At 48.7% G+C, this 20,695-nt stretch overlaps 8 protein-coding genes across 8 annotated transcripts; 5 read left to right on the top strand and 3 right to left on the bottom strand.

Annotated features, from left to right (window-relative positions):
• Positions 1 to 182: 182 nt before the first annotated feature.
• Positions 183 to 1,552, top strand: ONS95_008360 (uncharacterized protein; the record flags this gene model as incomplete). Its single annotated transcript, XM_058501913.1, has 4 exons — positions 183 to 308; positions 371 to 722; positions 792 to 856; positions 1,064 to 1,552. 4 exons carry the CDS (start codon positions 183 to 185, stop codon positions 1,550 to 1,552), a joined length of 1,032 nt encoding a protein of 343 aa, XP_058363235.1.
• Positions 1,553 to 2,773: 1,221 nt separating this feature from the next.
• Positions 2,774 to 5,137, top strand: STE3 (a-factor receptor; the record flags this gene model as incomplete). Its single annotated transcript, XM_058501912.1, has 3 exons — positions 2,774 to 3,386; positions 3,500 to 4,058; positions 4,141 to 5,137. 3 exons carry the CDS (start codon positions 2,774 to 2,776, stop codon positions 5,135 to 5,137), a joined length of 2,169 nt encoding a protein of 722 aa, XP_058363234.1.
• A 622-nt stretch (positions 5,138 to 5,759) lies between these two features.
• ONS95_008358 (uncharacterized protein) lies at positions 5,760 to 7,638 on the bottom strand. The gene is made up of 2 exons (XM_058501911.1): positions 6,583 to 7,638; positions 5,760 to 6,530 (listed from the first exon to the last, which is right to left on the bottom strand). The coding sequence occupies exons 1-2, from the start codon at positions 7,204 to 7,206 to the stop codon at positions 5,784 to 5,786; spliced, it is 1,371 nt and encodes a 456-aa protein (XP_058363233.1). The 5' UTR covers positions 7,207 to 7,638; the 3' UTR covers positions 5,760 to 5,783.
• A 273-nt stretch (positions 7,639 to 7,911) lies between these two features.
• Positions 7,912 to 9,536, top strand: ONS95_008357 (uncharacterized protein). Its single transcript, XM_058501910.1, has 3 exons — positions 7,912 to 8,036; positions 8,256 to 8,573; positions 8,635 to 9,536. The coding sequence occupies exons 2-3, from the start codon at positions 8,535 to 8,537 to the stop codon at positions 9,238 to 9,240; spliced, it is 645 nt and encodes a 214-aa protein (XP_058363232.1). The 5' UTR covers positions 7,912 to 8,036; positions 8,256 to 8,534; the 3' UTR covers positions 9,241 to 9,536.
• Positions 9,537 to 9,646: 110 nt separating this feature from the next.
• Positions 9,647 to 12,098, bottom strand: ONS95_008356 (uncharacterized protein; the record flags this gene model as incomplete). Its single annotated transcript, XM_058501909.1, has 4 exons — positions 9,647 to 10,260; positions 10,349 to 10,674; positions 10,720 to 10,974; positions 11,025 to 12,098. 4 exons carry the CDS (start codon positions 12,096 to 12,098, stop codon positions 10,197 to 10,199), a joined length of 1,719 nt encoding a protein of 572 aa, XP_058363231.1. The 3' UTR covers positions 9,647 to 10,196.
• ONS95_008355 (uncharacterized protein) lies at positions 11,890 to 15,508 on the top strand. Its single transcript, XM_058501908.1, has 5 exons — positions 11,890 to 12,090; positions 12,179 to 12,783; positions 12,840 to 13,291; positions 13,337 to 14,180; positions 14,228 to 15,508. Exons 2-5 carry the CDS (start codon positions 12,421 to 12,423, stop codon positions 15,302 to 15,304), a joined length of 2,736 nt encoding a protein of 911 aa, XP_058363230.1. The 5' UTR covers positions 11,890 to 12,090; positions 12,179 to 12,420; the 3' UTR covers positions 15,305 to 15,508.
• A 743-nt stretch (positions 15,509 to 16,251) lies between these two features.
• ONS95_008354 (uncharacterized protein) lies at positions 16,252 to 17,940 on the top strand (the record flags this gene model as incomplete). The annotated part of the gene is made up of 3 exons (XM_058501907.1): positions 16,252 to 16,429; positions 16,480 to 16,580; positions 16,636 to 17,940. The coding sequence occupies 3 exons, from the start codon at positions 16,252 to 16,254 to the stop codon at positions 17,938 to 17,940; spliced, it is 1,584 nt and encodes a 527-aa protein (XP_058363229.1).
• Positions 17,941 to 18,351: 411 nt separating this feature from the next.
• ONS95_008353 (uncharacterized protein) lies at positions 18,352 to 20,134 on the bottom strand (the record flags this gene model as incomplete). Its single annotated transcript, XM_058501906.1, has 4 exons — positions 18,352 to 19,234; positions 19,287 to 19,477; positions 19,533 to 19,909; positions 19,963 to 20,134. The coding sequence occupies 4 exons, from the start codon at positions 20,132 to 20,134 to the stop codon at positions 18,352 to 18,354; spliced, it is 1,623 nt and encodes a 540-aa protein (XP_058363228.1).
• Positions 20,135 to 20,695: the final 561 nt, after the last annotated feature.

The following is a 20,695-nucleotide window of genomic DNA, read 5'->3' as shown; positions in this document are numbered from 1 at the left end:
CCCTTCATAACCCCACACGGGGAAACTACCCCGCCATACTTGCTGTCGGATCGATCCCGACCTCATGGGCACGGATTTCTTTTGTCGGTTCAAGTGCCGATACTTAAGAATCCAAGCCCCCATCTTTCATCTCCTCCTTCAAATATCTCCTACATAGTTTGTCTCCCCTTGAAATCGCAGTCATGCCTCTCACCTCAGATATCACCATCAATGCCGCCAAATTTGACCCCGCGTCAAATTCGGAACAGTCAAGACAGTTGAACGATGTGATAGAATCTAAATTCGATGCTGTGGGAGCTTGGTATGAGGTACGTATACAATCTGTCATTCCAGTATCACCCAAGTCAGATACTGACAAGTTTCATTCCAGGTTGGGGCCGAGAAATACCGCCAGATGCGATGGGCCGGCGAGACCGCTCTCCCACCACCAGTCATGCTTCCCCAGGCTCTTGACTTCACCATCCCTTCAAGAGAGAAAGGCAGGGCTATTCCCTGCCGACTTATGTATCCTCAGGCCAGGAAGACAGAGGAGGAGAGGAAGGGCGTTAAGGGTGTTTTTATGCACATCCATGGTGGTGGATGGGTCCTCGGGGATGAGAAGAGCCATGATGGGTTACTGCAGTTTTATGCTGATGTGGGGGACTTGGCGGTTGTTTCTGTGGGGTATAGAGTCGCTCCTGAAAACCCGTTCCCAAAAGGCCCGGAGGATTGTATTGATGCTGGTAAATATGCTATATCACAGACCTGAAAAGAGAAATACGGGAACCTGTCCAGCTGCTGACGATTTGAAGGGGAGTATCTTGCCAAGAACGCCGAGAGTCTGTATGGAGCACCTTTGAAATTTATGGGTGGAGAGGTATGTTCCGAGATTTGTTTTGTTGCAATTACAGTACATTTGTGGTCTTTCATGATGATCTTTCAAGTTAAGGGATTTTTCCAAGGACAATTGTCCAGTGAGGAAATTCAAGTTAACATTTCTGAACCACTCATGCTTTCAAACAACTTTTTTTTTTCCAGCGGTTCCAATATCTTCCGAACTGACATCATTATTTTCCTCACATAGTCTGCCGGCGCACACCTCTCCGTCATTGTAACATTCCACCTCCTCAAGACGCAACCTGAATTCAAGCTTCCGGGTGGCCTTCTCCTTCACTTTGGCGGCTACGACTTAAGCAAGCTCCCCTCGTCTGTGCACTGGAAGCGAAATATTGTTCTCAACGGCCCAATCATAGATCGCTTTATGAACGCCTTCCTTCCCAATCATAACCTCGACGAGCGACGGGTTGGTGCCATCTCACCGTACTACGAAGATTTCTCGCCATTTAGAGGCAGACTCCCCAGTGCTCTTTTCACAATTGGTACAGAGGATCCATTGGTTGACGATACCGTTGTTATGAGCGTCAAATGGATGATGTTTGGTGGCGAGGCCATCGTTAAAGTATATCCAGGCGCATGTCATGGATTCATTGGCTTTGCGCCGTCTCTATTGAAAGAGGCGGGCGAGGCACTCGATGACACGAAGACGTATATTCAAGATAGGGTCGGGAAGTAACGACGCCTCTATTAGCGGCTTTTGATAAGAAGGTAGGCAAACCTCGTCTGCGAAACATAGCGACCGCTTTATAGAGCTCAGTATTGTTGTTAGAACGCCCAGAATACCCTGGCCATCGCATGTTTTCTTCACATCTTATGTAGAGCACGTGATCATCACCTTGAAGTGTCGAGTTCAGCATTCCGTCCACATCTAGCCTGGTCACAATCGAACTAGAGCTCGTACACATAGCTTATCCCTGCCTTCACTGCATGCAAGCTCCCTAGTTAGCACTCTACCCCTCCCGTACCACGCACAAAACTCGATATTAGCAAGTCGCGAGTCTTCCTTGAAGCCACACCCACGGGATCCTCAGTGGTCCTCCTTATTGGCCTGCAGTTCTTGGGCAGTTTACGAAGGTACCCTGCTTCAATCTTGGTGCTACCCGCTTTCTTCATTCCCGGCGATCGGGTTGGTGTCGGGTAATCGAGAGACCGCCGAGGAAAGATTGGCCCTTGTAAACAAACCTCTCGGCTGGGGAACTTCACTCAAATTTCTGTTACAGAGTTAAGCAATGCTGTTTTTGGAAGTGTTTCTGATTTCTAAGGCAATATAGCTTTTTATTTCGCAGATCGATTGCATCTCTGGCTATTTTACTTTCTCTTTCGCGACTTTGAGGGCGAGGCCAAGGTTCCTATTGAGGCGCTCGCTTGACTCCTATTGAGAACCAAAAAGGGTTCTGAATAGACTCGCTTAGCGACGCCACCAACGGTCGGAAGCTCTACCTCAATAGCAAGCCTCATCAATAGCAAGCTCCACTCTCAATAAGATAATCGCGTCTCTCTAGCAGCTTCACTTCTTACTATTGAAACAGGGACGATGGATCGATTCTACGTCCGTGAGATGGATATCTACAGGAGGGCAAAGAGCTTTCCGCCTTGACTATCTTCATCCCTTTCGACATCATACGTCTACGCACACGCTCGGTCTAAGATCTTCAGCAGTCTTCTGCAAGCCTGCAACAGTACTTAAGACATTCGTTCTTTGTCTGAACATACACTCGAGCTTCGTTTCCTGATTCCGCACTTACGCCCCGGTCTCACGCTCGATCAGGACTGTTGCAGACTCATTTCGTCGAGGCCTACAAAGTCTCTCGGGGTCTTCGACTCTCGACGGGTCTGGCAATCCATCTTTACATTTTTCTACCTCTCTGTTTCAACTCAGCGTTCCAATATCGTCAAAATGCAGAACACAGACGTCGCACCCAGCGTCACTATCGAAGTGACGGACTTCGTCATGCCGGATGAAGTCGCCAATCCAGTCAACGCCGTCGCCCTACCACTCTTCGCTGCTCTCGCCCTCCTCATCACCTACCTACCTCTCCGATCCTTCTACCGCGTCAAGAACATCGCCGCTTGCAGCATGATGGCCGTCATCGTAATCATCAACCTCATGGCATTCATCAACGGAATCCTCTGGCCCTCAGATGACTGGACAAAATGGTGGGAGGGGTACGGCCTCTGTGACGTCGAGGCGATTCTCCGTTTCCCTATCACCATGGCTCTCGCTACTTCGCTCTGTTGTCTGACGAAAGGCCTGGCTGATGCGTTGGATACCGAGTGTGCAGTGTTCAATCCGAGCAAGTCCCAGAGACGTAGGAAGGTTATTGGGGATGTGCTATTCTGCTGGCTTCTGCCTGTGATGATGATGGCGTTACATTATACGATACAGGCTGGAAGATATATGATTATTCCTGTTTGGGGATGTGCCGATCAGTTGGACAACTCGTGGCCGATGTTGGTGATCATCATCATGTGGTGTCCGATCTTCACTTTGCTGAATGTGTACTATGCCGGCAAGTTTCCCTTCTCTAGTTTCCAATTACCTTTACTTTCCCTTGCATTATTCATCCCTGATGAGTATCACCTTTGGACCAATGAAAGAATTTTGACTAACACATCCTTACAGCAATCATGTTCTACCGCCTCTACCGCCACCGCAAAACCATCTCCGCCACCCTCACAAGTACCGGCTCCGGTCTCGCCCCCCGCAAATTCATCAAACTGGTCCTGATCTCAGTCCTCCTCATTGTCATCTACCTTCCCATCCAAGCGCTCTTCACTTTCTACGCCATCCCCACAAAGTTCGTCCCTTACTCCTGGTCACGGATCCACAACCCAGTGACCTGGTCACCCATCCTCTTCATTCACACTGGCATGCAGCCCAGTCTGCAGTGGGCAGGCTGGGCAGGCGTTGTAGCGAGTGTATTCATGTTTGCGTTCTTCGGCTTCAATGATGACGCTGTTGATACATACAGGGCTGCATTGGTGAACTGTGGCGCCGGGAGAATCTGGCCAAGTTTGAAGCTCAGTAGGGATGAGAGAAGGGCGAGTGAGACGCTGGTCAATACCACGGGGTCGAAGAGTAGCTTTAAGAGCCAGCTTGATCTTGTGGGTAAGGCGATGAAGTACTTTGATACGGAAAGTAGGACGGATAGTCATGCTACAGGGTCGACATTGACTGATAGGTATGTTTGTGTCTTCTTCACTTCAGCTCCCCCACAAGTGATTACTACTCTGGAGCTCATGCTAATCATTGTTTATTGGCAGAACTACCACCACTATATCACGCAAAGGCTCTCAGGGAACATTCTCCAACGCTACAGACAACCTCTCACACATCCCCACCAGCACATCAACAAATGCTTCTCTTCTCCATAAGTCAGCTGCAAGTCACGACTCAGATCATCAGATGTACTCTAATATCTTCTCGCAAAATGGCCAGGTCGATGATATCACACCCGCTCCATCTCAGTTCCGATATGAGGACTCCAGTATCTCACCAACCTGCTTCAACTCTTTACAGACACCGGCACAGACGCCAAGTTCGACTACACCCCTTCAAAGCAGTCTACACAGAGGTGTATTCTCAATGTTCAGAACACATATGAATCTACCTTTCAGTGCATTCGCTTCATCCAAGCCCGCCTCCAAAGTAAAGCCAACCTCAAAGTCAAGAGAGCAAGCCGAGATGAGCATCATCACCTCCCGCCACGACCAAGCCACCACCAACAAAGAAGCAGACCTCGAAGCCCAGGGCCCTACTGCAAAGTCTTTCCCGATAGCCTGGCCACGACGCACCTCTGCTACTCCCAGCCACACAACCGTGAGCACAAATATCTGGTCTCCCGGCTCTACTTCTGGAACACCTTCATCATCGAGTCAACAGCCCAAGACCTCCACTGTCTCACACACCCTCGCCCACAGTCCCAAACTGTTCATCGCTACTATCGACAACGACGAAGGTTTCTTCGACCCTCACTCTCCGAAGATGGGCACGCGCGCCTACCGGGAGCGAGAACGTCGTGAATTCGCGGCTTCAGTCTCTACTGCTTCTAAGATTACCTTACCTGTCTCTACAAGTCCAAGGAAGGAATTGCAGACGCGGATTTATGCCGATAATGTGCATCAAGAACTAGGTATGCAGATCCTTGCTCCCACTGAGACTATCGAGGGTGGTAGGAAGGAAGGTAAGAAGAGCGATCAGGGAATGAGAGGTGTCATCGTGACGAAGAGTCTGGATATCAAGGAGGAGAGGACTGGCTGATAGGTCAACTTCTCCGGCCTGGGACGCCACATTTCTGAATTTCCGAGCATGTTTACATTCCCTTTCCTGATTTGACAGTCACTATCACATTGAGCTGGATGGATGGATGGAGATTGCATTTGATATTTGAATTTGGCGATGCATAGCCTGCCTGACTGCATGGAAGAGACTGGGAGTCGAGAAGTATCGAGGTTCATTCGTTTCGTTTTGGTACTTTTCTTTTGTGTTTGCTTTCTGCGTTTACACGCTTGGCATGAAGATAGGAGAGGAGCTAGGTGCTTTGCTTCGAATTTGACGTGTGTTTGGTGCCGCATTTTAGAATAGCCGGAGCGATCGAAATTGTTTCCTTTCGTTGTTTGTTGAAGGACGACTGATAACTGGACTGATTGGCGCGTGCATAATAATTTGAGGAGGGAAGATACGGGTGCTCGCTTAAGCTTGCGGCGAGAGTGTATTTAGAAAATGATAATGGAAAAGCAGTGGCGCCATGAGAATTTTCTGGCGAAGGATGTTGAAAAGTTGTGACATGGTGGAGGATTTCAGTGCCCCGATGCAATTGGTTTTTCCGTGTGAACAAGTTTGAAAAGCATGACATTCCAGTTGACTAAGCAAGCTCTTTCGCCTTAGAAATAAACATTACCTCATCCTACGAACTATAAATACTCAACACATCTGTACTATTCCCATACTCCACCCCACACATCTCCCCAAACGCACCCACAACCTCCGCCCTTCCAGCCAACCACGTCTCCATCTCCCCCTCCTCACAGCTCTCCCCAGGCCCATCCGAACACCCATCCAAACTCTGCGGACTATCATTCACCAAAACCCTATAATAAGTCCCCTTCTCAAAAGCAAAACTGTCACACTCCATCTTCTCCACCGCGACATTCGTCAAAAACGGCAAGATATGACTTGATTTCCATGCCCGATGATGGTTGATCTTGTCGCTGGGCATAGTCCCATTGATGTTGTTCGCGCCCGAGAAAGCGCTGTTGTTGAAAAGTCCGAGGGCGACGAGCACTGTGGGAGGAAGTTCTCGGTGTGTGAAAGATATGTATAGGTCTTGATCGGTGGTCGCATTTGAGATGTTATTTTGCTCTGACATCAAAGTGTGGAAGGTGGCGTTTGCCCAGGGGAAGCCAACGGCGCCGGAGACGGGGGAGCCGTATCCGGTGTTGTAGTGGTACATTATATCGTTTGTATATTCAAAGCCGAGCCATTCGTTGGGGGTGAGCAGGTCGAGGGAGCAGAAGGGAGAAGAGCCGCGGATGACGGTCTCGTAGCCGCAGAGGAGGGACATGGCGTAGATGTCTTTGGAGGTGAAGTTGAAGGATGGGGCGGCGGCGTTGAAGCGTGCTGCTGGGGGTGCGGCGTACTTGTTGAGGAATTCCTAGAATTACAAGTCAGAATATGTTTCTGGTTGTGAGGATTGGGACACGAACAGAAGACTGATCACTCCCTGCTGATGAACTGTATGCTGGACAACTCTCATATGGAGTCAACGAATTCGCACCATCTTCTTCGCCCTCATAGATCTCCACAACGCTCACATCCTTCTCATCATCTGCCAACCCTACCGCCAACGCCTTCGCGCTCTTCACCGTCCTCTCAGCTGTCGAACTCCATATCTTCTTTGGTGTCCGCAACGACTGATATCTCTGCGCAATGTCCACACCCAATCTTGTAGCTTCCAATTTACCACTTCGTGTCAACATCTCCTGCTCCGAGTCGGTGAATGGGATTTTCCATGTTGAAAGAAATGAGAGAGTGGGAATTTTGCTCCAGTCGACGGTTGTGTTGGAGAGCTTGGAAACGAACGGGGAGATGTAGGATTCGTAGTCGAAGTCGTTTGCGTAGATTGCAGCGTGCCGAATTAAATATGCTGCTCGAGTTACGTTGCAGCCCTGTGGAGGAGTGGGATCGAGAGGAGGATCGAGGGGGTCGAAGGGTGGTGTTACGCCAGCAAGGTGCTCGAGGGGATTGAAATAGTAGGCATTTGGAGAGTGACTCTGTGCTATCGTCGTGAAGATGGCCAAAGAAACGAACGTGGGGATTGAAGAGTACATCGTAAGGAACAATTTGATGAAGCTGAAGCTGGAATATACTTCTAGGCCAGGAAAGAAAACAAACAGACTTACAAGTTCTTCCCTTGCCGTTCATATATAAATACTGAACAGGATTAATACGTACAACTTGGTCAAAGCACATAGCTCCCGCAATTCAAAGACCCATAATCATCATCATCAATTTTCGGTTCCTGCCAAGGTTAGAGTTGCATTTGTATTCTTCCAGTTAAGATGATCCTCGCTTGTCCAATATTTTGACGCCGTTAAGGCGCGTTGCGTCAGCCAAGACTTTTGATTTGTGGGAATTGGAGTGGACGACATGGAAAAGTGGCATTGCTTGGACCTGCTTAAGCTTTGAATTTATCCCGTCTTGAAGATCACCCGCGCCTCGCCGCAAGTAGGGTTAATTGATTGTTCAAAAGCAGGGCAGGGGAAATGGCAATTCGAGATGCTTGAAGGAGAAGGATGAAGCGGGATGAGTGGGGTGGCTCGAGCGGTCATCGGGCTCGGGATTGGTCTCGGTAAAGTCGGCAGCATGTCAACAATCGTACCCCGGGCTTCACGCTTTACATTTGAGACTGACACACATTCTACCTGACCTGTCTTTCTCGAATTACCAGAGCGGCTGTCTGGTAAGCTGCCATAGCATTGCCCAGATTAATACTCAGTTTGTGGCCCCAACAGCCTGAAATTCATCAGTAAGCAGAAAGAAACCCACAATGGTACAAGGTACCCTTACTGACAACACAAATCCTTCCACCTGGATCAAGAAGAATATCTTGAAGATCCAGTCGTCCATTGAAGATTCTGGCTTCTTTAAATAATTACAGGTATGGTGTGGAATCCGATATTGCCCATCATGAGATTGCTACGGTATCAGCTTCTCATCTCCTCATGGGTCCCGTGCAATTCTTTCTGAAAAGTCCCGTGTTCAGCTCCAAAATCCGTTTCAGTATCTCAACCGTCGCACGCAGAACCATCAAAGAGAAGACTAGGGGTGCGGCTTGTTGAATTGTATCTCATCATCTCATTTGCTAATGTTATGATAGTGGGGCAGAAATTCTCTCAATTGCGCGCAACATAGTGTTAAATCAGGACTTGCCAAGCTGTTGACACGAGTACCGTGAGACAATTTTAGAGCTACATTACGAATCTAGCGATAAATCACGAGATTTCACAAGGAAGGAGGGGGTGATGGCTGACGTGCTGGAAGCTAAAGCTACATCTGCATATTTCCTCTCCTTCCTCGCCTCTCCCCTCTCTGACTTCAACACGATTGCAACCTCTAAGTTTCAACTCTCCGACAAAATTGTTGCACTTATCTCATCATGGCGTTCACTCTCCCACCTCTCCCGTATGCATACGATGTAAGATTACAAGAAGCCTCTCAATAAGTCTTTGAAGTAAACAAGACTGACATTGTTGAAGGCACTCGAACCCCATATCAGCGCTCAAATCATGACCCTCCACCACACCAAGCACCACCAAACCTACATCAACATCCTCAACGCAACCCTCGCCTCCCAAGTAACAGCCTCCTCCAAATCCGACATTGTGACGCAGCTCCACCTTCAAACCAACCTCAACTTTAGCGCCGGCGGCCACATCAACCACACTCTCTTCTGGGAGAATCTCATTCCATCCTCCTCGCCCTCTTCCCAGCCCAGCTCAGCACCAAAACTCACCGCAGCACTCACCACTCGCTTCGGATCCGTTGAAAAATTCCAAGAGAAATTCAACGACGTGCTTCTCGGTCTCAAGGGTTCAGGCTGGGGCTGGCTAGTCCAAGATGTTGAGACTGGGGGATTGGAAATCATCACGAGTAAAGACCAGGATATTGTCCCGGCGGGGAAGAAGCCGCTTTTGGGGATTGATATGTGGGAACATGCTTATTATTTGCAGTATTTGAATGATAAGGGGAGCTATGCGAAGGGGGTTTGGAAGGTGGTTAATTGGAAGAAGGTGGAGGAGAGGTTTGAGGGGAGTTTTGATGCGGTGTTTGGGCAGTTGGCGGGGTTGAGGAGTAGTATCTAGGTGCATGGGAGATTCTGAGATGCGGTACCTTGATGGTTGGAATTTGGCGGAGTGGGGAATTGATGATGCAAGGGAAGGAGTTTGAATACCTAGAAGAGGCCCATAGATGAATTGATGATTGGATGCGGATCGAGTTGGTGAAACTGTCAGAGCCAACAAGGTGCGCAAAATATCGCAAACTCCCTCAAGTACACGTGATGTGGATCGAAATGTGGAATACCCCGAGAAACCCGCGAGATGTTATACGGCTTTGCCTAAACAGTAGTTCACAAGTTTCTAAGATAGCTGTCAAAGTCGATGAATCAGTGAAATTCTCAGAGTAGTTCTCATGGCTCTGAATATTCCGGTAGCTCCAAGCAAATCTCAGGGCGTCACGCTGGAGACAGTCAATAGGAAGAGTATTAGAACGAGGTATTGGTATGATATAGGACAGACTAACCACTGTCGATACATTTTGGAGGCTGGATCCATTCGTACAGGCGGAAATAAGGTAGCTAACCGATTCGCTTCGAGCTCATACATGCACGTGATGCCCCTATTCTTCTACTGTCTAACCGAGAAGCTGGAATTGCTTCACACGTTTCATACACTCTCGAAATCATCAAGAATAACCCCAAAGAGCGACGATACTCGCCACGAAGCAAGCTCTCTCAGTGTCTTCGCCGCTTTTCTCACATGTTCAACACACTCTTCATGAGGTCCAGCTCGATGAAACTTAGAGTACGCCCAGCACACAAGTCCACCCGTAAACAAGCTCATAATAATTTCAAACGAGCTATGCATCGCACCAGACTGCAAAGCTGTCAGAGTAACTTCGAAGCCTTGATGTACATGGGACATCGTAGAGTCCGCACTCTCACCGTTCGCCCATAGACGAAGAGACTGTTCCGCCACGGCTCCCTCTGAGCGGTTTCCTGTCCTGCCAGCAGCGAGATGCAGATCTGATAGACTAACTTCTAGGGACACGAAGCCGAGATGGTAGAGTATTGCAGCGGCTGGCTCAACACTTGGACTATAGTGGTAGGTATGCCAGTTCTTCAGGTTTGCAAGCAGCCACTCTTTGCGTTCTTTTAAACCAGGGCCGATGCTGAGGCTGAAACTCCCGTATGCGTTGGCAGGTCCATTCGGCACGAGCATGGAAATTGCTTGTCGCCACTCGAAGATGTGGGTATGTATAGCATAGAGAAGGACCACTTTACCAAATTCATCGAGGTCGTGGACGGACACGACGCCTGGCGGAAGGAGACAGGTGTTTAGTGCGTGGATGTAGAATGTTGAGGGAGGCATGTTCGCCGGGCCAATCAACATCTTCCAGGAAACACTTGTCTTGGCTTCCCAGTACACGCACGAGCAAGGAAAGATGCTGTTCGCTGTCTCGGCTTTACTAATGTAAGGCTGATTGTTGAATAAGCCCGGATATTGGCAGTCGTAGAGCTGCCGTTGTTAGATCACTCGAACAATGCATTGATGGAGACGTACATATATTGCCATGCCAAGCCTCTTCCGCCTCTCAGCTTCGATCCATGAATGCCAGATCTGGTCAAGAACACTGTGTCCTTCTCGAGTTTCGTTTTCCAGCGTGATGGGCCGACCATCGAGGAGACGACATCGTCGACTTGTGGTAACTAGAATCCCACGAAACCCTTCGGCAAATTCATAGGCTTCTCTTCCGCCGCTCCATGTGCCAGCGAGACATACTAGCAGAAGCGCGAATATATTGTCCACAGAGCGCAGCTACACTGCTTAGAATATGTATTAATGTGGTGCAAGATTTGAACACTTACGAATCGGCTATCAGCCTCAATTTTACGCAGCACAGCGACCCGGACATGGTCGTAGAAGACTCTTGTAAAGCAGCCATCGTTGGCCTTTGAGTGGCTAGATCCAGCGAGAAGTAATGCTATTAGCAGAAACGGAGAGATCTTGGAGAGTTGTAATGTTGGTAGATGGATGACCGGAAAGCGTTCATGAATATGCCTGAAGTACAAGAGGAGGAAATATTCAAGAACTTCCGATGGAGGGAATGTCTCCAAGTCTCTATCGTCGGAATACGGCGATGTTGGTAAACTCAAGAACTCCAGCACTCCATTCCTCGTCTCCGGTTCAATACTACTCAGTGCAACGTCACTTATCCGACGTCTCGGCATCTCTAGTTGAGCTTCTGCAATCGTGGCATGCCAATTCCTGGGAGCATGATGTGCCTTCTCGGATTTCCGTCTCCTGGGACTTGACGGTCGACTCATTCGATCTGGCCACTCGCCGGCTTCATCAGCTGCAACATTTGAGGATTCGAAGTCTCCAGCTTCGACATTGTCGGTACTGGAAGGAGTGAGACAGTCCGCGGCGAATGAGTCCATGAATGGGTGCGAATAGGCAAAGTCCAAAGTCCATGCGATATCTCCATCAAAAGCTCCTAGATTGAGGCCGGAAATATCTTCACTGGTCATGAAACTATCGAAGGGCATGTCAATAGGTTCCTGTTGCTGGCTGCCGTTATGGGTTCCATCATGGATCACATTTGGGACCCGGAAGTCGGGGTCCACAAATCTTGGCGAATCGAAAGTATCAGGTAGGACTTGTGATCTTGGATTTGAGGATCGGGCACGAGGGCTCCTGTCGTGGTTCTTCCTGTGCCGTTTCAACAGATCGCTTCGAGTGAAGTGTTTGTCGCAAACAACGCAACGATATTTCCCCACAGAATCGTGGGTCGCCAAATGTCTCCTGAGATTCTCGCTACGACTGAACCTTTTCGGACAGCGACTGCAGCAGAAATCTTTGCCGAATAGGCCTAAGTTCTGACTCGGCTCTGGCAAGTTGGGCATGGACGTGCGCGTTGATCTTGGTGTGGAGGTAAGCATGCTTGCATGGAGTCGAAGGATGTTGGACTTGGATAGAAATGTGGAGGTTTGGAGTGTGGACTCATGGAGAGTTATGTTAGGAAAAACTTCTAGACAATCCCATCCCGTGCATTTCGAGCTACCAAACCCCAGGTTCGATCCACCATAACGTTCGGATTCAATCAATGTGGATCGAAGGGGGTCGGATAGATTTCTGGGGGCGCGGTGTTGGAAGGTGGACGGAAGACGTGGACGTGGACGGCGGTGTGGAAGACCAGATCGCAACTTGAAAGTCCTCGCAAGTGGACGTGAACAGACGTTAATATCGGGAAGACGATCCCAGATGGAGAGCGGTCGTATATCAAGTAACTGCCGTTCGTGCAACTTTCGACCAGGAAGAATCCACGAACAAGTTGCGACTCGCTTGGGAGACATACGGCCAGTTCTGCCACCGAGAGCACTTTCCCTCCCATTGCCCAAAATGAGCCACGTCGTGACCACCACCGTTGCATTACCACTCTCCTTGGACGACAAAAATTCTAAGAATAATGCTCGAGAAACGGTGATAGACGTAGACGACTTACCGTCTCCTTCATTTGACCGATCGGTACATGATCTGACTCTGGAAGAAAAATTGGACATTCTCTCTGGAGTCAACTTCACACATACCAGCGGTGTACCCCGCCTCGGTATACCGCCATTAAAGGTACTGAATCCTCACAAGTCGAAATATTTCATAGCTCTATACTAACCCATCTTTAGGCCGTCGATACCATCACAGGTGTCAAAGGCTCCGAACACTTCCAAACACCAACACTTTGTTTCCCCAGTGCGACATGTATGGGAGCAACATGGAACGTCGACCTGCTCAGCCAAGTCGGGTCCAAACTTGCATTTCAAGCCAAATCAAAATCAGCACAAGTTCTCCTCGGTCCTGTTTTGAATCTTCATCGCGATCCTCGTGGTGGTAGAAACTTTGAAAGCTTCAGCGAGGATCCACTGCTTGCAGGCGAGCTTGCAGCATCTTTGGTAAATGCCATTCAAGCTGGAGGAGTAGCCACTTGTCCGAAGCACTTTGTTGGAAATGAGAGTGAGACGAAAAGAAGATTCCACAATGTGGCTGAGAATCTGGATGGGAGAACGATGCGGGAAATCTATCTTGCTGCGTGGCAAGTCATGCTCCGGAAATCTAATCCAGCGGCTATTATGACTGCGTGAGTACAATCGAGGACCCGAAAGCCCCTTCTAATTTATAACAGATATAATAAAGTAGGCGGAATATTCTGCAGTGAGAACTCAAAGCTCATCAAAGATTTGCTCCGCGGTGAGTGGGCTTATGATGGAACACTCATGTCCGATTGGTATGGTACACGTTCTGGCGTACCTGCCCTCCAGGCTGGTCTAGACCTTGAGATGCCAGGCCCGACTATTCACAGAACCTCCATCATTCTTGAGAAGATCAAAAATGGCGAGCTTGATATTTCAGTCTTAAATGAACGAGCTGCAAAAGTCATGAATTTGATCAAGAAAACCAAAGATTGTTACTCAGAAAAAGAAGAGAGATCACTTGTTGATGAAGAGGCCAACCAGTTGGCAAGACGTGTTGCAACGGAGGGAATTGTTCTGCTACAAAACCGAAAGTCTGTTCTACCACTCCGAAAGTCTCAACGGCTAGCAGTTGTTGGCTCTCAGGCTACAGTCCCATCAATTTCGGGAGGAGGAAGCGCAGCTGCCCCACCACAGTACACACAACGTCCCCTGGACAGCATTCGAGAACTTTCGACAAACCCTGAAAATATCCACGCAGCCAATGGTGTCAAAATACACAATGTCATTCCCACCATTTCACTCGATCAGATCTTCGCACTCGATGGAAGTAATGGCATCAACGTTCGATATTTCAATAAAGGATCGAACGATCCTGTCATTGATGAGATTCATGCATCACCAGCAGCAGTGATGTTTGGCCGATTGCGAGATGGACTGAAACCTGAAGCTTTCCATTACGAGATATCCACGACGGTCATCCCAAAAAGCACTGGCCTTCATACTATTGGGGCACGAACGACAGGAACGTGCGTAGTGAAAGTCAATGGCAAAGAGGTATATTGAGCATCACGTTCCGATGATCTAGGCTAACAATATACCAGGTTGCACAGAAAACTATGGTTGGCATCGAGGTTGAAGATTTTCTCTTCCGACCACAGAATTTACAGGTGTTGGCCAAAGTCCAGATGACAGCTGGCGTTCCATACTTCGTCGACTTGATCGTGCAACCGCACAAGCCATCCTTTGCCACTGGCGAGCCAATAATTCATTCAGCCATGCTCTGCTACATGGAAGAATTCTCCGACGACGACGCCATAGCTGAAGCAGTCAATATCGCTAAAGACGCGCACGTGACACTTATCTTCGCCGGTCGAACACCTGAGCATGAGTCTGAAGGTTTTGATGCTACGGATATGTCACTTCCGGCGAGCCAGGTCAAGATGATCAAAGCAGTTGTAGCTGCCAGTCGTCGGAGTGTTCTCATCCTTAGCTGTGGCAATCCTATCGACGTTCAAGACTTCGTCGAGGATGTCGACGCAGTCGTGAACGCCCATTTCCTGGGCCAAGAGGGTGGTTCTGCTTTGGCGGAGATTCTGTATGGTGAAGCATCTCCGAGCGGCAAACTCGCTGTCTCCTGGCCAAAGACACTCAAAGACTCTCCGTCGTATCCCTACTACCCAGCTACGGAGAATGCTCGAGGAAGTTGGGAGATGACCTGTGGAGAAGGACTTGGTTTAGGCTACAGACATGAGTGGACACCGAGAACTCTCCAATGGCCATTTGGCTTCGGGTTGAGTTACACGAACTTCGAGATTTCGTCTCTCCAAGTCAGTCGCTCCAACGCCACAGATGCACCGGACGAGGGTGAGCTCAAGATTGAGGTTGTTCTTTCGAATACTGGAGTGGTGGACGGGTCAGAAGTCGTCCAAGTTTACGTCGAAGATGTTGAAAGTTCTGTCTCACGGCCGCGGAAAGAATTGAAAGGGTTCACAAAGGTTCATATTGCTACTGGAAAATCGGAGAGAGTCAGCATCACGCTCAAAGACAAGTATGCTTTCGGGTTCTGGGACGAGTCAACGAAGATGTGGAAGTGCGAAGCTGGGGTGTTTAGGCTTCACGTGGGGGAATGTGTTGAGAGTGTGATTCTAGAGCAGGATCTTTTCTGGTCCGGATTGTGATTATCAAATGGAAGGATGTTTGGTAATCCAAAGGCTGTGTGTAATAGTCTGTGATACTGTTTCGATGAGGCTGCTGCACGGTGCCCCGCAGGTGGGGGATAAAGGATGTTCAATGGGAACGGAGGGCCAAGATCACCCGCCCCATGCAGCAGTAATTTGTACATAGATTCATAGATTCATACAGACTCGAATGAATGATACTCCGAACTTGATCTCGACTATCCGTTCCATCAACTTTCTTTTGTCGGTCAAGCCGGTGATGAGATCACACGCCGCTCGAGAACTGGCCGACTACGCTCAGGTCTTTTTCTACTACATTCAAGTCAGCGCTCCAAAAATCCCAAAACGTGGACTTCAATATCTTTAACGATCTACACCCAGACTTCATCAAACTCCAACCGACAGAAAAAAGATGGTCCAACAAACTGGGAATCTGCACCCATACTTACCCAAAAGTGGACTTATTGATAGTGGACGGGACGGCAGAGAATACCCGACCTACAACCCTCCACCTTTACTTGGTGGACTGCAGTGGACAAATCCACAGCCAGCGATAAGCGAGCAAATGTTTGGCCAGAGCCCCATTTGAAAAATGAACTCCACTAAGAGTCCACTGAACGATAGCCGTAAGCTGAGGGGAAAGGCTTGCAAAGTGGACGGCACTATCCGATCCATAGGGTCGCTCTTTGTGAATGTACCCCATGACAACGCGGGGTAGGGATTCACATTGGGGCTTTGATGGGATTTCAGCTCAAGCAACCATTTCGGTCTATCACAGAGCGAGAATTCCCCTCAGAATTACCTCTCCGCTCACGTCCCACCCCACCTTCCGCCCACACCATTCCGGCCACCTCGCTTATATTACAGCATTTCCTATTCAAGACTTAATAACTCTCTACATCCTAGGAACACGTCTAGCTCTCACAGCAAACCCTATCATCACAACCATGGGGATTTCGCAAGATCTCATACAGGCTCCCATGAATCCCATTATCCCCGGGTTCCATCCCGATCCATCTTGCGTTTGTGTTGATGGGATATTCTACCTCGTCAATTCAACATTCCAATGGTTTCCTCACATCACCATCCACGTTTCTCAAGATTTGATCAATTGGATCCCCTGCAGTATGTCTTCGCATGAACATAGTGAGATATTTGACTAATTGAAGAAATAGAGGGCGCAATCAATGAGCCAGGTTACATCTCCGTCAACGAGGCCATCACTCGAGGTAATCAGACTGAAGGTATCCTCGCGCCAACAATACGATATCACAAGGTCTGTTTTCAATTTCTCTAGACATCCAAGAAATACCACTCACAATTCTCGATAGGGTACATTCTACGTAATATGCACCAACATCCCCCTCACCGGCAAAGCTGAAACATTCATTGTCACTTCCAGCGATCCCATCCAAGGCAAATGGAGCAAGCCTATCCAGATCGACTTCCACGGCATCGACCCAAGTCTATTTTTCGACCCGAACAACGACAAAGTCTACTTCCAAGGCACCATGTTTCCCGAGAGACCTGCCGATGGCGAACTACCTGAAGGCGTCCTACCACAAATCGTGCAAATGGAAATCGATGTCAAAACCGGCGAGTCCCTATCTGGAAAGCCTAAACCCTTGGTCAAAGCACATGGAGGAGGATGGGCTGAAGGTCCACATGTGTATTTCAAAGATGGATGGTATTACGGACTGCTTGCTGAAGATGGGACGGAGATCAATCATTGCGTGACGATGTTTCGAAGTCGCAGTGTCTGGGGACCTTTCGAGAGCCATCCTCAGAATCCAATTATGACAGCGAGAGGTACGGACGAGTATGTTCAAGGTGCCGGACACGCGGATCTGTTCCAGGACGAGGCTGGGAATTGGTGGGCTGTGATGCTTGCGGTACGATTAAAGGACGGGAGATTCCCCCTTGGACGAGAGACTTTCCTCTGTCCTGTAGCTTGGCCAGAGAGAGAGTGGCCTATCTTCAATAACTCGAAGAAATTGGGGATGCAGATTGAGCTTTGCCAACCATTACCGCGTCCGAAAAAGGTGTCTGAGCTCTTCTCCAAACCTATCGAGGAGACACTTACGTCTACAAATCCTCGTTTGGTCTATCTCCGTGATCCAGACTTTTCGAGCTACAATTGGCACGATGGAAGCGTCTCGATTGTAGGTAAGTCGGCGAACTTACACACATCAAAAGGGACTTCATCCCTGGTTGGCTTTCGCCAGAGATCTCTCAGTGCACAGGTTTCGATCGACGTCAATTTCCAGCCCTCAAGCGATAATGAGGAAGCGGGATTGTCGGTTTACGTCGACCAATTGCGGCATTTAGATATCTCAGTTCGTGGAAAGACCATCGTATTCTCTGTCTCTAGTCTGCAGCAACCCACAAAGTCCACTGAAGTGCCGCGGTCGGGGAAGAGTTCGCGGTTGAGTTTTCGGGTCAAATGTACAGAATCATTGTATTCTTTTGATGTCAAAGAGGATGGTGGTGGTGAGGATTGGAGAGAGCTGGGCACTGCGGATTCAATGCTGATTAGTGAGTGGGGTTTCACGGGACCGGTCTTTGCTTTGTTTGCAACGAGCAATGGGGAAGGCGAGAGTAAGCCTGTGGTGTTTGAAAACTTGCTTATTGTGTAAGTAGTTTACATTTAGAGAAGGCTAAAAATATTCTGGAAGCTCGGAGTCGTGAGACTGAGTCTGATGAAGGTGAGCAAACTTCACTGATCAGGAGCTTGCTAGGTTAGTTTGGGCAAGATCACCCCGTCCAAGACTTTGGACTTGACTTTTTTTTGAAGGAAATGAGTTCAACCTGGCGATACAATTGCTTCAAGATTGGACTTCAGCCATTGACGGGATTTCGGACATGGGATGGTCTGCTGCCAAATTTTAGGCAAGTCAACAAGGAGGTAAAACTTTCGCAAGTTCTGCCTACGAGTAATGTTTGATCATCTACATAACATTTTATTCAAATATTCCTATCTGGTAAAAGACAGATTCATTGGATTCTAGCCCGAGTATATTTTATGTACAATATAAAGTGATAGACAATCACACATCCTCCTTCGTCTGAACCTCTGCCGCAATAGCCTCGCTAGCCTCCGCCTTTCTCTTCTGAAAGTCCTTCACAGCAACCTTCTTCACGAACATCCAATCCATCTCCTGCATGCTAAGACCGAAAGTCTCAGGCACAATGAACCACGAGGCAACAAAGTAGACCGCAGCTGCGGCACCCCAGATGAATCCAGTCCTAGCACCAAGATTTCCAGCATCGGTATTATACATGTACGGAGTGACGAAAGTGAACAGGCAAGATGCCAGCAGTTGAGTTCCGAATCCAATGGATTGCGTCTGTCCTCTGAGGCGATACGATGAAAGTTCAGATGCAATGACCCAAGAGATCGATCCCACGGAGAAGTATTGCCAAGAAGTGAGGACATTAAGAAGGATGGCGATGGCCCAGACTGCGCCTTGTCCAGGGACATAATGAAGACATCCGATGACGATCAAGACAACGGCAGTCAACGAGGAGCCTGAGAGTAAGATCTTGCGACGACCGAATTTCTCGATCCAGAACCAACTGCCAATGATGAAAAGACTGGCTAGTGCGAAGCCGCCAATTGAAATGTTGAAGACGTTTGTTGGGGTCAGGCCGGCCAGAAACAGGAAGTAGATCGCTTGAGAGAGGAAGGAAACACCGCAGGCATTCTGGCCGAATAGGACAAAGATGACTGTCAAGGTACGGCGCCTGTCAACACCTTTGAAGCAGTCTGCATATCCGGTCTTGGTTGCATCATCAGAAGGTCCTTCATGTTCGATTGTGCTTCGAAGGTACGCTAGACGAGCGTCGATATTTTGATCTGCTCCGTAAAGCTTTACCATTGCTCGCCGAGCCTTTTCGGGTTTGTCCTTCTTAATCAGGTATACTGGAGATCTGCAGGAAGTCAGCGGGGGTTCAAGATCTGGTGGCTTACTACCAGACTTACTCTGGAAGAAATGGGTACATCGCGAGAACGACTCCAGACCAAACCCATTGTAGAGCAAAAACTTTCCTGAAGGCATGTTCTGACATGTCTGGGAGGAAGGTGCTGATTATTCCCAAGCCAGTCATGAGCATGAGAGCTTGAAACAAGACAAGAGCAGACTGCATAGGTCCTCGAAGCCTGACAGGCGCAATCTGACACAGGAAGTGTCAGAATTTTTCTGGGGTTTGGAGTATATGACATGCTTACCTCAGAAATATATGTCGATCCAGTTGACATCATCCCACCCAAAGCAAGACAGTTGACCATCTTGCCCGCAAGAAGAGATCCTCGAGTAGTAGCAGTATATTGAATAGCAATGCCAGCCATAGACAGAGAAGCTGATCCGATCGCAGAAGGCTTTCTGCCGAAGCGTTCGTAGATGAAGCCGATGAAGAAACCACCCAGGGCTTGGCACAATCCTGACATAGACGAGAAGAGAGCGGTCCAGATACTTGGAACGAAAAGCGAGTGGGTGACTGGGCTGACTTCGCCAAAGTACATCAGGAATGCTGGCATGGACATTGTTGCAGAATTGACAACATTGTCGTAGCCAAAGGAAGCGCCGCCGAAGAATGCCGCGATTGCTTGGTTACTGTTAATTGGTGAATCTGGCAGCAGAGAAGAGTTGGATACTTACACATGAAGATGATTCTCTTGTGCTTCCAGGCAGATTCCATCAGACCTAGGCTACGTTCCTCATCATTGAGGAGTAGACCGAGTGAAAGGTCGGTTTCTTCGATAGTCTTGTCGCCCTTCACCGGCGTATTCTCAATGTGGGTTGCCATTACAGTGGGTTCTTTGGAATCCATGATGAACAAAGGTCTGACTGTAAATAAGAGTAGTAGAAGTGTAAGAAGAATAGTCGTAGCAACAGGCGGATGGTTGCGATTGATGGGCTGTCAGAATCCGGGGATATGGTGAGGAACCTGGGCTATGTATACTAGTTACAGGGACGGCCCACAGCTTCGGGCGTAGGGAAAATCTGGAGATGGTGGCATGCTGCATTGACTTGGAGTCCAACAGAAAACCATAGAGGGAGTAATTGAGCCATCCACTTCCACATTGCTTCTCGTCGGGTTGTGGAAAGAAACCACGCTAAAGCTCTCATTTGTCTCGAATTGCGTTGCGCGTCAGTCCACATCAGAACCTCATCCTTGCCTCCACTCTCCACAACTCCACACAGTCCACATCCTCCCCGCATCTTTGCGGAGTGAAAGTCCAAGATGGAGATGCACTAATGTACTATCTTGGAAGTTTCAATTAATGTCAGTACTGTTACTTTTGCCGTTGCGACTGCCTTCAAGATTCAATGCCCATTTGGCTGGGGTCAACAAGCTGAACAGATCGCTCGCTTAAAGATCTTACAGTCA

The sequence above is a fragment of the Cadophora gregata genome, assembly GCF_030347475.1.
Source record: "Cadophora gregata isolate MNR1 chromosome Unknown scaffold_2, whole genome shotgun sequence".
NCBI lineage: Eukaryota > Fungi > Ascomycota > Leotiomycetes > Helotiales > Ploettnerulaceae > Cadophora > Cadophora gregata.
The sequence above is the reverse complement of the archived record's forward strand: the minus strand, read 5'-3'. Positions and strand labels throughout refer to the sequence as shown.